The 16,686-nt window shown below is 39.0% G+C and overlaps 1 protein-coding gene across 2 annotated transcripts in view; it reads left to right on the top strand.

Annotated features, from left to right (window-relative positions):
* TMEM41B (transmembrane protein 41B) overlaps nucleotides 1–16,686 on the top strand; it is a 40,070-nt gene that overhangs the window by 1,954 nt on the left and 21,430 nt on the right. For both annotated transcript variants that reach the window (XM_069091195.1, XM_069091194.1), the window contains exon 2: nucleotides 13,998–14,115. In XM_069091195.1, the coding sequence (XP_068947296.1) occupies nucleotides 13,998–14,115 (118 nt within the window). The remainder of the gene's footprint in view (nucleotides 1–13,997; nucleotides 14,116–16,686) is intronic.

Below are 16,686 nucleotides of genomic sequence, written 5' to 3'. Positions count from 1 at the left end.
AGTTGATGTTTACCCAAAGAGAGAAGAGCCACATCACACTGAGCCACTGAGGAGACTGTAAACAGACTCAAGAGGGAGAGAGTGCTGTTCTTGTTCTTGATGCAGGAAGAAAACCTGTTTGACTGGAGCATGGAGTGGTTTGAGGGACAAACCAATTTCGACTCAATACTCAAATGAAGATTTCTCTTTGGTTTGAGATCGGTTGGTATTTGAAGAACCTGTTTGTTAGAATGTGTTGTGATTCCATGACTCTATGTGACACCTATTAGACTTACTCCGTTGCCTTTCACGGGTGACAGTTCACAGAGCTCAAGCACTTTTGAGATACTTCCAAGCGGGAAAAGCCTTGAGTATTTATGGTTTAGCAACAGATAACTATCCTAGCTAAGTTTGGAGAAGCTTAAACTTTGAAGGCAACCATCTAAATGTTGAATTTTAATTGGCCACTGCAGCTCATCGCAATATTGTCTATCTACCCTGACATAGAGAGGATGCAGTTTACATTGAAGTATATCTCAACATTAATTAAAAATACAAGATCCTTGAAATGCTGTATTGAAGTAGGTTATGTACTAAGCACTGACTTTGCTCTGAAGGAAGTTTACAGTTTTGTTCATGAGACAGATATACATGAAATGTTTTTTGTTCTGACTAACTTGAAGTCTTAGAGGCACTGAGAAGTTATGAGCCTTGTTGAAGTCACATAGCCAGTATGTGCCAGTGGAGATACTTGAATTCAGATCTTCTGGCTTTGACGAAAGCTTTCTGTCTGTTAAACCATATTGCCTCATATATAAGATAGTAAAAGTAAAAATTCAAGGCAACATGATGAGCTTTGGAAATGAGTGTTGTCTGCATTCAGTTCAGAGGAAGGTGAGAGCATCAGCTAAGGCTAAGTAGAGATTTTGAAGGATTTGAAGGAGGAATAGATTTTCTATGGGCAGAGAGGAGAGTTGGGGCTTTAAAGCTGTCTATGTAGGGAAGGTGGGACCAGCAAAATGGAAACTTGAGTGAATATGGCATATCTGAGGTAAATTGAGGGGACTAACTTGTCAGGGTAGTGGTAATATATGAGGTTGGGTAGAATAGGATGGGACCAGAATTGTGGAAGATACTGAATTGTGATACAAAGGTGTTTAAATTGCATTCTATGTGTAAGAGCATAGATTTAGAGCTAAAAGGAGCCTTAAGAGATCCAATCCCTTCCTGTTACAGAAGAAGTACGTAGCTATAGACTACAGAGGTTAGGCAACTTGCCCAAAGTCATAGTGGTAGTTCTGAATCTGCAATCAGGAAGACCTGAGTTCATTTTTGGTCTCAAGACTCTTACTAGCCATGTGACCCTGAACAAATCAATTAACCCTGTTTGCCTCAGTTTCCTCATCTATAAAATGAAATGACTCTCCACAGCAATGTCATATTTAGTAAGTATTTGATGCAGAATTTGAACCCAGACAGGTCTTTTTGACTCCATCCACTACACATGTTAGGGAGCCATTGAAGTTTTTTAAGAGTGATAAGATTTAATGATGTGTGCAGAATAAGTGGAGGAGGGATGATTTGTTTGAGATAGGCAGAGAGACCAGTTAGGAGGTTATAAGAGTGCAAGTATGAGATGATCAGTGGCTGGACTAGAGTGGGCTCCCCTTTATTGTTTACCATCTTGGTCAGTTTCCTGGTACTTACTTCATTGAAGTCACATTCTATTGGGGAAATGGTTGAGGGAATGTAATTGTTTTGAGAAAACAATATTGTTGGGACTCTGTTAAATTTCCTTTTTTTAGTCCATCCAGGCTTCTGTTCTGTTAGTGGAAAAAGACCCCGAATAATGAGAATAAACTTTTAGAAGAAACTGGATTCTTTTTTTTTTTTTAAAGCAATTGGGGTTAAGTAACTTGATCAAGGTAACACCGCCAGATATTTTGTGTGGGTGCCAAGTATCTGAGGCTGGAACTGATCCCAGGTCTCCCGACTCCTGGGCCAGTGCTCTTACTCACTCTGCCACCTGGCAGCCCCAAGAAACTGGATTCTTAAGATTTGGAAGAGAGAATTGTTGTGAAGTGATTATGTTTAACCACATAACAACCTGTTGTTTCATTTGGAACCACTTTTTGATCTAAGTGATTTTAGTCCAGGTTGTAAGTGATTTGAATGTGACTCCAAAAAGCAAAAATTTGTTGATGAGGACATAGTATTTGGGCTGTTTTCTGTTCATCCTCACTTATTGGGAGTCCAGAGTAGTAATGGGGTTCACAAGGCCAGGACAGTGTATTACATTGATAAGTCTTTTGTGGATAAGTACTATTTCTTGCCAGATAGGAAGTTCCTCTTTGATTATTCTCCTATTGGTTTTGTCTGGTTCTCTTGGGCCAGATGGATTACATCCATGTAAGTAACTCTCTCCATCAGATTTTGGGATCGAAGTGATGTTTCACTGTTCTCTTTGTATCCCTAGTGCCTAACACAGCATCTGGCACTTAAGCTTAATAACTGCTTGTTGATTGATTGCTCCTTTAGGCTTGTTCTGCAGGAAATGCTGAGTTCATTCCCTGTTATAGTAATGAAGCCTGGAGCACTTCCTCAGACATCATCAATCAGTGAGTCTTACTTGAATACTTACTTTACCTAGGCTTTGCCTTCTAGGCAGTAAAATCAATCAGCAAGTATTTATTAAGCACCTACTAGGTGCCAGGCACTATGTTAGGCTCTGGGGATATACAAAGACATAAGTGAAAAAGCCTCTTAATATTCATTCCTGATTAAAATTTGTTAAATAGTTAATCTATTTGAGAACATTTCCTGAGATGCTTGCATTATTTCTTTTCTCATTTGCTTTGCTTCAGTTGCTCTGTAGTTCTGTATTGACATTGTGTTGGTGCTCTTTGTTCGTTTCATTTCGGGGTAAATTTTCATTCTTTGTGCTTTTTACCTACTTTTCTTCCCTTCTGTGTGTCTCCCTCTACCATTCCCAAATATGAGGAGCCTGGTTCCCTTATAATACCTTACTCTTCCATACTGACAGAAGTACCCCCAACCTAGCCTCAAGAGGAAGAGTTGATTGTGAAGTGCTATGATTTATGAAGACTTCATAGAGGAAGGACTTGGTATTCAGTTTTGGAGAATAGTTAGAATTTGGATTAAACAGGGTAAAGGAGAAAATGATCAAAGGTGTATTGGCAAGAAAATCTGACCTTTTCATAGATAATTATAATGTTAGTGGGATATAAGATCTTCCTACGCATTAATAGGTCTTGCTTGGAGCCCATTAAGGGAAGCTTGATTAGTCGAGGCTTGTTTTCCCCATGGCCCATGCCTTTTGTAATTAAGGTAGTGGGTCATTAGGGTTGTGATGCCTTCTGACCTTGAAGAAGGGTATATATACTCTGGGGTTAGCATTTTGCTTTGGGGCTCACTTACTGGAAGAGTGTTTTTGTTATTTGACCAGATGAGACTCTTGGGTAACTGGTAAGGTCAGACAATTGGATCTGCCTGTTGATCTGTGCTAATTTCTCAGACAGAAGCCCTGTCTGTTGGTCTTTATTTCTCTGCTTGTATTTTCTTTGTTTGGATTTTCTCTGAAGTTTAGAGTGCTAACTTTTCCCCAAACTAATGAATGTAATTAAAAAGAATGTTGACTCTTTGAGCAACTGTCCTTCCTAGTAAAGCAAATCCAAGAACCTGTGCTAGCAGCCATCTTGGGTATGCCAGTGTGGTTGCCACTACAGTAATAAATTGACCTGTTGGGACCATCTCCTGTCATCCTGATCTATAGCTTGCTACTAGACTCAGATGGCTCCAGAGGAGAAAGTGAGGCTAGTGACCTTGCACAGCCTTCCCTCGTTTAAATCTACGTCATGGCATCACCTTCTAGATGTCATGGTCCTCTTCAAGAACAAACGACAAACAACAACAGTGATAAATAGACCTGTCTAGATCCAATCCCCTCCAGTAAACACGTATTCAATACTATGTGTCAGGCACTATGCTAAACGTTGGGGATAGTCACTGCCTTCAAGGAGTTTACAATTTAATGGGAAGACACCATACACTAAAGGAGGAAGGAAAGGAAAAGACAAATCAAGGGGCATCTTGCATCTTTCTTGGTGGAGCTTAGATGAGGCAGAGCAGTAAGATGAAATAGAGGGTTGGTGGGGTATGGGGTGAAGGAGTGCAGTCGAAAATAAACCTAGGATGATATTTTGGGCACCAGACTAAATATTTGGGCTTTACTAACAGCAATCATTTTATTAAGTGGAAGTTTTATTTTCAGATCTGCATTTTTTCCCTTTCCATCAATTGAAAAAGAAAAACAGAACCCCTCTTACAAATATTATGTATGATCAAGTGAAACAAATTGGTATGCATTGGCTATGTAAAAAAAAAAAGGCACAATCCATCTTTTATTTCTTTATCAAGAGATGGGGTAACGTTTCCATTTTGAGTCTTCTAGATTTGTGGTTGGTCATTGTGTTGATCAGAATTCCTAAGGCTTTCAAAGTTGTTTGTTCATAATATTGAACAGTAGTTATTAAATGTTTACTCTTGCAGAACATTTTGCTAGACTCTGTGAAAGGTATAACGTTTAGATAACTCAGTCTGTGCCCTCCAGAAGTTATAGTCTAGATAAGAAGCTATCATAGTAGCCAAAACACACAATATTATGTAGTAAGTGTATTAGAGAAAACAGTGCTCTGTGAGTTCAGAAGGGAAAGGTTATCTATCACCCACTATGAGTGAGAAAGTTTTCTGGAGAAGGTCATGTTTGACTTTGCCTGTTAAATGCCTTCCCATTCCTTAAAACTAAAGAGAGGAAAGGAAAAGCTTTTCAGGCACTGGATAAGCTTAAAGAAACACATGAGAGTACAGTGTGTATGGGGTGTTGGGGGTGTAGGGGAGAATGGGGTAGTGTGTAAGGACAGGGCATAGTCCTGTTGTCTAAAGTAGAAAGCACATAAAGGACATGGTGGTTCCAGGTTTTGGAAAACCTGAATGCCAAGCAGAGTAGTGCAGACCTTACTCCAAGGCAGCAGGGAGCCACAACCTAGCTGGAGAGAGTAATATGACCAGATCTATGTATAGAAAAGATGATTTTGTCACTGGTAAACCATTGAATGCTTTTGAGCAGAATAGTGACATGAGCAGGGTTATGCTTTAGAAAAGATGAACCTGGCAGCTGCTGGGCAAAACATGGGCTAGAGGGGGAGAGACAAGAGGCAGGGAGATCAGTGAGGTCTCCTGGATCTTTTTGGTGTCAGGAGTCTCTTGAGCAGCCTGGTGAAGCCTGTAGACTCAGAATAATGTTTTTAAATGAACAAAATAAGTTATATAGTATTAATGAAGGAAGTCAATTATGCTGAAATAAGTTGGGAGTAGTTAGGTGTTAGGTAGTGGATGAACACCTCAGATTTAGTAGTTGTGTGATCCTGGGCAAGTTACTTAATATGTCTGCCTCAGTTTGTAACATGAGGACAATAATAGTACCTATTTCCCAGGGTTATTGTGAGGACCAGATGAAAGAATAATTGTAAAGCACTTACCATAGTGTCTGGCATAGTAAGTGCTATCTAAATGCTAGCTATTTTTATTCTCAAATGAAGATGTACATTTTTTTTCTCATCCAAGTTCTTGAAACCCCTGAAACATATTTGTGTTTTCCTGTGGGATTCAGAAGCCCCAGTTTGAGAACTCCTGATTTAGGAGCCTTTGTATTAACTTGGGTATAAGGTGACAGTGGCCTGGACAAGGGTGGTAGCATTTTGAGTGGACCAGAACAAGAGAAAATGTGGAGAAAGAACTGATAGGACTTAGTGACTGAATGAATGTGAGAGAGAAAGAGAGTTAGAGATTAGGGATTTCGAGCTTTTCAGTAGTTCTGGAAAGTGGTAGTTTTAGAAATAAGAAAATAAGAAATCTTGGTAAAGATTGTTGTTTCATTTTTAGACCTCATATTGGTGGGGTAATAAGATGTTCAGGATGAAGCCTGGATGTGGTTGGAGAAGTCAGGGTTGGAGATATAGACTGGAGAGTCCCTTATTACAGGCTACAGGATGAGAGGGAAAAGCAAAAATAACTGAACCCAAGGCAAAGTTCACATTTAGGGAGATAAGAGGAACTAGTGACAGAACCTGGTCACGGGAAGAGAATGAAAAAAGTGTCATTTGTAGAACTCAGAAGATATTTCTGGAAGGGGAAAGATTAACTGTGAGAAAAGGCCATCTAATTTAGTAGGTCATTGGTGACCTTCAAAAGTACAGTGTTAATAAGTAGGGCAAAAACCTGATAGTAGTGTTCTAAGAAAGAGTGAATGGCTGAGAAGTAGAAACACTTTAGAGAATTTTGACCATGAAAACAGATAAGAGTATAGAATAGGGGAGGAAACTAATCAGGATTGAAAAATTTAAGGTAGAGGCTGTAAGGAGGATAAGTGTGTGAGGAAAGCATATGGAGAGGGAAGAGGTTCTAGACAAAAGGTGGGAGGAGGATACAGGAGGAAAGGAAATGAATAAGGAAGCATGCTGAAGGGGAAAAGGTTGGGAATGGTATGTGCTTAATACTTGAATTAAATGATTCTCTGATCGTCTTTTGTTCTTTGATTTGAGAATAAGAGGAAGAAAGGGTGACTTAAGTTAGGGGTTGGTATTGTGGGAGATTAAGGAGGTGAGAAATTCTAGAGTGTTAGGGAAACCTTTAAGTGATGGACCACTAAATACTGATGGAGAGGGAGTTTAGCTAGCCAGAAGACAGCTACATTATGATTGCATATGTGACATGAATGAAAAAAATCACTTAGTCTCTAGTGACTTTTCTTCAAAGAAAAATTAAAACTATAGTCTCCATGCCCTGTTGTTATTTGGGCTTAGTAGTATTGGATGTATTAATAGAATAGGGTAGGTGCTGAAGATTTGATAACTATACTTATAATATGGCACTTTTACTTGTTATTGCTCATTGTATGCACTGAAGAACTGTTTTATCTAGAAAAAAACCTTGCCTTGCCTTTAAATAGGAATTAAAGAAAACATTTAAGTCTTAAACATACAAGCAGTTTTGGTTCATATGTCTTAGTATTTCATCATCCGGTATGAGAATAAGCAGGGAATAGAAGAGATCTTGGTGTGTACTTTCATTCTTAAGACTGCAAATTAGCCCTCAGTATTATGGTTTTTTAATAGGAAAGGCAGGAATAAGCTACTGTCTGTTCTTTTCTTTTTTTAATTGTGAATTCAGTAGTCAATAGCAGTCTTAAACTTCTCAAGACATGGAAAAGGTTCACCAAAAAAATGAATGCCCATCACATACAGTGTTGTTGTTTTTTACTTAGAGAAATAAAACCTTTAACAGTTAATAACAAATGACTTTATTTTTGATTTACATTTCTCTCATTAGTGACCTGTACCATTTTTTAAATAAAGATCCTTGATAGCATGTGTTTCTTCATTTGAGAACTTCCTCTTTATATCCTTTGACCACTTACCCATAGAGGAATGCATCCCCCCTTAAAAAAAACCCACTAGTGAACTAGTGAATTGGTAAGAATATACAGGAAAATGTTGATCTTTAAGCTTAAGAGCTGACATAGTGAATTCTTTTTTTAATCTTTTAGGCTTAAAAACTTCTAAGGGGAAAAAAGGTTTGCTTGCCTGGAGCCTTTCATATAGTTATAATACAAGTTGAAAGCCTTTGTAACTCAAACTCATCCTCCAAGACATAGCTAAACTCCTACTTTAGTAGGAACTCATGTAAAGTTGGTATGATTTTAGGCATGATATCCAAAGTAAGAGAAAAAAATAATCTCATTGAATCCTGCTCTGGTAAAAAACTATATTTAGCACTGTGTTAAATTCTGAACACTACATTTCAAAAAATTATATTTCCTTTCTGTATTATATTACCTGCATTTCCCAGTATCCCTCTTCCCTGCCCGCCCCAGAGAACAATTCCTTATAAATTTTAAAAGGGGAAGAGGTTAAGCAAAACTAAAGAAATAATTAATCAGGCTGTTATATGTAGAATTCCACACTGATTCCACACCCTCTCCAAAGAAAGGAAGGAAATATAATTTATTTTTATTTTATAATTATTTATATATTTATACATATAAAATTTATAATTATTATTTTATTATTAAATATAATTTATTTAATTATATTTAAATATTCTAAATCATTAGTAATTAGAGAAGTGCAAATTAAGGTAACTTTTAGATTCTTCATACCGGTCAGACTGGCAAAGATGACAAATGTTGGTGGGGCAATAGAAATACAGGAGCACTAATGCACTGTTAGTGGAGCTGTGAACTAGTCCAGCTTTTCTGGACAGACTACAAGTATGCCCCCAAAGTCACTAAACATTGCATGCATACTCTGTGACTTAGGCCTATCCTCCAAAGAGATCAAAGAAGCAGGAAGAAAATTTATATATATATATTTATAGCAGCTCTTTTCATAGTGGACAAAAATTGGAAACTAATGGAGTGTCCTTCTCTTGGAGAATGGTTAAACAAATCGTAGTATGTGAATGTAATAGAATATTATTGTGCCATATGAAATGATGAAATAGATCGTTTTAGAGGAGACTGGGGAGACCACTGAATTGATGAAGAGTGAAGTGAGTAGAACTCAGAGAACAGTTTATGCAATAATAACAGAACTGTGGGGAAAGACAACTTTGAAAGACTTTAGAAATCTAATTAATAAAATGATAAACCCAGAGTCCCCATGACTTAATATGAAACACATCCCTTTTCCTCCTTCCATAGAGGTAAGCTCCTTGACAGCAGGGGACTGTCTTTTAACTCTCTTTGTATCCCCAGCAGTTAGCTGGGTGCCTGGCTTAATGAATGTTTATTGACTGAGGAACTTCAATACAAAGAGAAACATTTTGGGGAATGACCAAGGTGGGCATTTGTTTTGCTAGAATATGCTTTTTTATGGTGAGGTGGTTTTTTTTGATTGTTGTTGGGGTGGGACACAGTGCAAAGGATAGATTATAAATGCATATAAAACAAATGTGCTTAGAAAAATAGACTACTAAAAAATTTAAGTATATAATATCATCCTACAGCTTTCAAATATGTTCTGTTTGACCTTTTTGACCTTCCATTATTTTCTTTCAAAAAATTGCCTAAAGTTCCTTTTCCCTTTCCATTTCTCCTTCCCATTATCTTATCCCCTTTGTTCTCCCATTAGAAAGAAGAGGAACAAAGACCTTTTAACAAGGAGATGTAGTCATGCAAAATAAATCTCCACATTGGCTGTATAGTCTGAAAATGTATGTCTCATTCTATATCCTGAGTCTATCATCCCTATCAGGAAATGATGTCATCCTTCATTACCCTCTGGAATCTTGTTTAGTCATTGATCAAAAAATACTTTGCAAACCCTCAAATGCTTTGCCTTTCACTGTTGTCTGTATTACAATGTTGTTACCATATAAATTGTTCTCATAGATCTGCTCCTTTCACAATTTGTTTAGCCTTTCTCCAGTAGATGGGCAGTTTCCATAGTTTGCAGTTCATTGCTATTTTTTAAAAAAAAGAACTTCTATACATATTTTTGTGACTATAGGACCTTTCCCTCTTTCTTTTATTTCTTTGGGGTATTGGCCTGAGGAGTAATATTGCTGGGTCAAAGGGGTATACAGTTTAGTGCATAGTTCCACATTGCTTTCCAGAATGGTAGGACGAGCTCACAGCACCATCAGCATTCCCTTAGCGTTCCTGTTTCCTTGCAGCCCCAGGGAGAGGCATTCTTTAGAGCAAGCTTGTCAGTTCAGTTTCACAGACATTGATTTTGTTGTTCATTTACAGTTCTGTAGTCATATCTAGTATTTTCCTGGTTCTTTTTACTTTGAGTTCATATAATTCTTTTCCTGCTTCTCTGTTTTCATTATATTTATCTTTTTGAGGTGGGGGGAGGGGAAGGGAACAAACATTAAATACCTACTCTGTACTGTGCTAAGTGCTTTTATAAAATAAAATTAGTATTATCTCATTTCATCTCATTTTTATCTGACTACAGCATAGTAGTCTGCCATTATATTCATATGTAGATATTTGACCCTACTCAGAGGCAGGCAGCTAGAATAGTGAAGAGATTTGAAACTGTTAAAACAGTTCATTTGTATAAGCACTTTAAGGTTTGAAAAAGCATTTTCAAGCTTTGAAAAGCACTTTTCTTCACAACTCTGTGAAGTATTTCAAGTTGTATTATCTACATTTTCCAATTGAGGAACCTGAGGCAGGTTCAATAAAGTTAAGTAATTTACCTATAATCATAGAACTAGCAAATGTCAACTCACATTTGAACTCTTGACTCCAGCACTTTGCTAGAGCTTCCTGTTGCAGGAGCATTCTTTGAAGGAATTTGTGCTGTTTAGATTGGAGAAGAAAGCACTTGGACAGGAACATGATGACAGGCTCAAACACTGCAGTTCTCTTGTCTGTAAGAGGATTAGATTAATATTCTGTATATTTCCAGAGGATAGAACTAGGACCACTAGATGAAAATTACAGAGAGGAAGATTTTTGATTTACTGTGAAAAAGACTTTTCTAACAATTAAAACTTATTTTAAAAAATGGAATGGGTTGTAAGTAGTAAGTGTTCCTAGCTGCTTCCAGTGTGGTGTGATCTGGGGAGAGATATGGTTAGTGCTCTCATAGTATGGAATCTGGTCTTTACCCAGGAAGGGCCTGTTGCTCCCCTGCAGCAAGTGGTTAGCCCCTCTCTTGGCCCTGGAACTGTGACCAGGTCTGCTTTCCTGAGATCACAAGTGATAACGCTCTTTTTGCTTTGGAAATGTGACCAGGCCCCCTGCTCTCTTGTGACCAATCACAAGTGCTCCTCTTCACCCTGCAACTTTGTAGTGCCAGTGCAATATTTACAGTGCCCACAATCATGATAAAGACTGTCACTATAAATACTGCATGACATTTGATTGCAAAATATAACAAATTCTCCATATAGAGGAGAGAACTGAAACATTTATTTAGATACTGGAAAACCGAAGCCCAAAACCAGTAAGCCGATTCCATCAAAGCAGCAAAACAACTAATAAACCATAATAACACAGAGAGCCACACCATCCTTTAGCCTTCCCACAAATCAGTATAAGATCAATAGCTACGCCTGAGCCTGACTCCTCATGTGAGCTCCTCTCTCCCTCTGTCTCACTAGCTCTGACTCCCAGCTTCCTGTGGGCTTGCTTCCCTTCAGCAAACTCCTCCCACCACAGGCTCCATGTGACTATATTAGCCTGTTAGGGGGCAGAGTTTATCTTCAAAGCAGGGAAGCTTCCTGTGGGCTCTGCTCCACCCATTAGTAAATTCCCTCCATCACAGGCTCCATGTGATTACATTCAGCCTATTAGGGGGCAGAGTTTACTTTCTTTTTTTTTTTTTTTTCCTTTTTTGGAGGAGCAGTTGGTGTTAAGTGACTTGCCCAAGGTCTCACGGCTAGTTTTGTGTTAAATGTCCGAGGTCAGATTTGAACTCAGGTCCTCCTGACCCCAGGGCTGGTACTATTCACTGCACCACCTAGCCGCCCCAGAGTTTACTTTCAAAGCAGGGAAGGTCTTCAAACTCTCCTAGGTCGATTAAGGAGCAGGGAAGATCTTCAAATTTCCATTTCCTTTACAAACTTTGACCCAGAACTGTATATTGGCAGTAGAGTTGTCAGTCAGCACTAGCCGCACACAGTGCCAGCAGAGTCCCCTGTAAATCTCTCTCTGACCCTCTTAATACCTCTAGGCTGAGAGCTCCCAAAGGTGCTGCCGCACCTCCAGAGTCTGCCCCCTCTCCCATCACATGCTTCTCCTGTTGACCTCCTTGGTTGTCTTATGCTGGAGAAATATTTCACTGTAACCTTTTTTTTTATTAAGCAATCGGGGTTAAGTAACTTGCTCAAGGTTACAGGGCCAGGTGTTTCTGGGTGGGTGCTAAGTGTCTGAGCCCGGGATTCGATCTCCAGGTCTTCTCAACACTGGAGCCGGTGCTCTTACTCGCTGTGCTACCTGGCCGCCCCTCACTGTAACCTTTTGTTGATTCTGCTGCTCCAGAATTGTTTGGAGGGAGATGTTGGGAGAGCTCAGCTGGGCTGCTGCCTGTGTGCTGACATCTTGGCTCCCCTCCCTGTTTCTCTTTTTTGAATGTTGTCTATCTGGGTATTGTCTAGGGATTCTGTGGTAGAAAGCATTAATTGCTTCTCTCCTCCCTTGCTCACCCAAGTGTTCTCAACCGGGTATGTACAAGATGAGCCTTGGAATCAGTCGGACCCTACTTCAGGTCCAGCCTCTGACATTCTTGGTGACTGTGCAGTCATTTAACCTCTCTATTTCCCAGGCACCTCTTTGAGACTATAAATGACAGATGAGGTAAGTTCTCAGGAGGCAGAACTTCTGTACTAGGAGTGACCTACACTGATGAAATCACAAGTTTTAACCTATTCCCTTCCCCCAAGAATCCCCTACGAAACTGGAAGTCTTGGAACTTCTTGGAAACATTCGATTCTTTCTTTTTTGTCTTACTCTTTTTCCTGATTGCTTTGAGACCCAGGTAGGCCCAGAAGTGGTGTCAGTGGTTCAGAGGGTGTGCCCAGTTGAGCAGCTTGTGGAGCATTGATGTAGGCTCTTCTAATTCTAGAGTCAGTGCTCTGTGGTGAAGCACTTCTTCAGGAGGTCTTTCTGATCCCACTGACAAGTCTTTCTACTGGTGTCAGCAGACTTACTTCTTTAGCAATGATTAGTAATTTCATTTTCCTTCTCTTGCTTACCGTCACATACTCACATAGGTTTGTGAGGTCATTGATTTGGGAGTCCCCTCTAAATCATGGATGCTTGACCATCCTGTGAAGCTCTGTAATGGGAATATAAATTTTTAAGATCTTCCCTGCCCCTAGGCTAAAGTGCACCTGGAGCCTGGGGTGGGAGGCTTGTTTTTCAGTAGATACTTTTTGATTAGCCAGTGGGTCCAGAAGGTTGTTACATTCTCTGAGCCAGGAGAAGGCTATATAAGCCCTGATGTGTAGCTTTGTTTTGGGGCTCACTTTGAGAAGTGTTCTGTGATTTGATCAGATGAAACTCTGGAAAGCTGTTGTCCAGAGTGCCCCCCCCTCCCGCTTTGAAATCCAGATGTTGTGTGGTATGGATGTAATGGTTGGACAGTTTGGAAAGCTGACTACTTGATCTGTTTCTGTCTTGATAATTCTGCCTGTATACTTTGAAGTTCAGGGTGCTGACCTTTTTCCCCTGAACAAGGTAAACTGTTATGTTTGACTGATTAAAGTAAACTTGTTAACCCATTTTGAGTTGCTTTCCTTTAACAAAGCAGATCTAAGAAGCTGTGTTGGCAGCAAACCCTGAGGACGCTTGGGGTGCTTGCTGCTACAAGCTTTCATCTGTCTTCTCAAAAGTCCTACACTATATCCACCTGACTTTCTGGAGACCTTAATTAATTTTTCCCAATATTTTGAAGAAACCATTGGAGAACTCTCCTGTTAATTGGTGTTCCTTATTGGTTTTATGTTGAATCTGCTCATACCATGTTTATTCACTAACTCTTATTACCTGGTACAAATTATCTTATTCTTTCTTTCCTGTCTGTTACATCCTAAATTGGTTATTTGCCAAAAGACAGTTTAAAACTGTTAATCTTTACAAAGTATAGTTATTTGTTTTTGGAGGGTGGAAGGCTGGGCAATTGGGGTTAAATGACTTGCCCAGGGTCACATGGCTAGTAATTGTGTCAGGTGTCTGAGGCTGGATTTGAATTCAGGTCCTCCTGACTCCAGGGCTGGTGCTCTATTCACTGCACCAACTAGCCACCCTCCCTCAAAGTATAGCTTTTTAAAATATTATATATCACGAAAAAATGTTTTAGAAGAGATTTGAATGGTTTCAGGTAGGAGTTCAGAGACGTGTTCCTGACTGAAAATAACTTTGCGACTATGAATAATGTTTTGTCCTTCTTTATTTCTTAATGTTAATTCTGTTTTTCTTTCAGTAAAAGCTAATGCAGAAGCTGGATCAGCAAGGATGTCTCTTCTTATACTGGTGTCCATTTTCCTGTCTGCTGCTTCCGTTATGTTTTTGGTATATAAGAATTTTCCTCAACTTAGTGAGTAAGTATCCAAAGAGGAACTGAATTTTTCCATCAGAAATTGAAACACATAAATATACAAAAATATCAAGATTGGTTTTGCACCGTGGTTCTCAAAATGAGATTAAGAGTTAAAAGAATTAAGTGACAGTACTGTCACAAAATGGTGTTTCAGGTTCTGCAACTTGTATGCCATATCTACATTGCTCTTCTCTTCAAAGATCCACCCCCCACTAGGAAAGTTAGGTTTCCTCTCCACCTGTGCCCCTGAGCCAGAGGAGGAAGCTTTCTTATAATGGAAAGAGTAATAGATTTGGAGTCATAAACCTGGATTTTTTTTTATGTAGCTTTGTGACGTTGGTCAAGTCATTTAACTTTTATGACTTTTTCTTATCTTCATCTGTAAAATGTGAAAAAAAAAACTTGCCTTCTCTTTCCCACAATATCTCTTTCCTAGAGAGACATGCTGTTATTCTCAGTCCTTTTTCCTTGGCTCTCTGGTCTCTTTTGTTTTTTAGGGGAGGAGTGTGCCCTAAGTTTCATCACTGAGTGGTTTCCGTAATGAAGTTCCCTTAAAAGACTAGTCTCTAGTACCAAGACTGGAGGGTGAAATATGCTATTAACCATTGTTCTGCTGTGAATAAAGTTAAAGAGACTAGAGGCAAGAGAAGCCAAGGAAAGGTTCTGAAAATCAGAAGCAAGGTAAAATGAGGTGGATCAGTATCCTTTAGTAGTTAGAAATAAGAGACAGAGGAGAACAAGTGATAATAGAACTTGGTTAAGCAAGGACAATTTTTCTGTGACTTGCAGAGAATTTTATTTTTATGTTTCTGCATGTAGCATATACCATGTAACTCATATCACTACAAAGTATAAGTGAACTTTTTTCATAGGGGAGAATGAGTGAAAGGGAAAATGTATATATGTGTGTGTGTGCATACATACATACACACATACATATATGTGTACACGCACATGCACACAGACGCTTTTCATCAGCCTCTTGCCTGAGGATATGGAGAACAGTGCCTAGGTGAGTAGTAGGTGGTGGTCTGGAAAGCAGAACCACAAAATGGATGGCAAGATTGTAAGATCTGCTGTGAGCTTATCCTTCTGCCTGCCATTAAGAGCATATCACTCAACACCTCCTTGATTGTCACTTATTGCTGTCACCTTGCTGCTGAAGGAAGATAGAATGAAACTCCTCAGCTGTGGTGCCTTAGTTGTAGTAACTCAGGTGTAGCTTTAGGCTTGCCAGTGCTAGGGTCAGCCCTTCATTTCAGGGGCATGACAGCAACACACTGTGGCTCCCAAAAGAAAGGGAAAGTACAGTGACTGGGGGAATTCGTTTCTGCATTTCTTGTAGAAAACTTAAGTGTGCCCAGAGAACAGTGACAAGAATGAGAAAAGGCCTGGAGAACAAGCTACATAATGATTGTTAGAGGAATTGGGAGTATCTGTCCTGGAGAAGAGTAGACTTAAGAGGGAATAGAATTACCTTCAAGTATGTAAAGGATTATCATGTGGAGGAGGACTTAGATTTCTTCTGCTTGGCCCTAAGGGATATATACAATTTTGATAGAAATAAAAACTTAGTAATATTTAGAACTAGTCAAAAGTGTCACGGGAGGATTCCTCCTTATTGGTTGGATTCAAACAGATGCTGGAAAGCTACTTGGAGATATTATAGATTACTTGTGTCAGTTAGAGATAGGGGTCACTAAACCATACATAAGGACCTCTGGACCACATATTGACTTTGAAAACCACATGTTAATATTATCTGTTTTAATGTATTTTGTTAAATATCTCCCAATTACATTTTAATCTAATTCAGGCCACATTCAGGAGTGTTGTGGGTTACATGCAGTGGGCTACATGTTTGGCATCTCTGTTGTAGATACTTATCTGTTATGGATTAGATTTGATGCCCCCTGGGAGACCTGTAGGCTTCTATCTCTGTTGCTCTAAGGTATGATTGCCACTGTGTAGTTATGTAAGTTACCAATATTTTAAAATAGTTTTGTTTTATATTTTCTCAACAAGAATAAACATTGTATGTCCTTGGAGTAGACAATTGCTTGTAGTTTGTTTTTCCATTCTCACCAGCCACATTTTGAAATTACACAGTTTTGGGGTGGCTAGGTGGTGCAGTGAATAGAACACCAACCCTGAAGTCAGGAGAACCTGAGTTCAAATCCGGCCTCAGACACTTAACATTTACTAGCCATGTGACCTTGGACAAGTCACTTAACCCCAATTACCCCTTCAGAAAAGCAAAAAAACTGAAATTATACAGAGTAAACTTTAGTTCTTCAGTGTGTGCCTTTGATTTCTTCCTTAAAATGCAAATACCCTTGAGAAAGTGAAGAATGAAAACTGTTTTTAATTGTTTATATCTTGAATTAGTATGAGCCTTTCCTGTTACAAGGATAATTGATTTTAGAGCTGGAAAAGACTTTAATCTGATCTCCTCATTTTATAGATGACAGAATCAAGGCCCAGAAAGTGGAAACATTTTGCCAAATATAATAAGTGGAAAAGCTGAGATTCAGATCTAGATTCTCTGAGTCTAAAGCCTGTAGCACACTTA

Source organism: Petaurus breviceps, unplaced genomic scaffold (genome assembly GCF_028583685.1).
Source record: "Petaurus breviceps papuanus isolate PSGF00001 unplaced genomic scaffold, PetGlider_PUasm1.0 188, whole genome shotgun sequence".
In the NCBI taxonomy this organism is placed as follows: Eukaryota; Metazoa; Chordata; class Mammalia; order Diprotodontia; family Petauridae; genus Petaurus; species Petaurus breviceps.
Note: the sequence above shows the minus strand (reverse complement) of the source record. Positions and strands in the feature narration are given on the sequence as shown.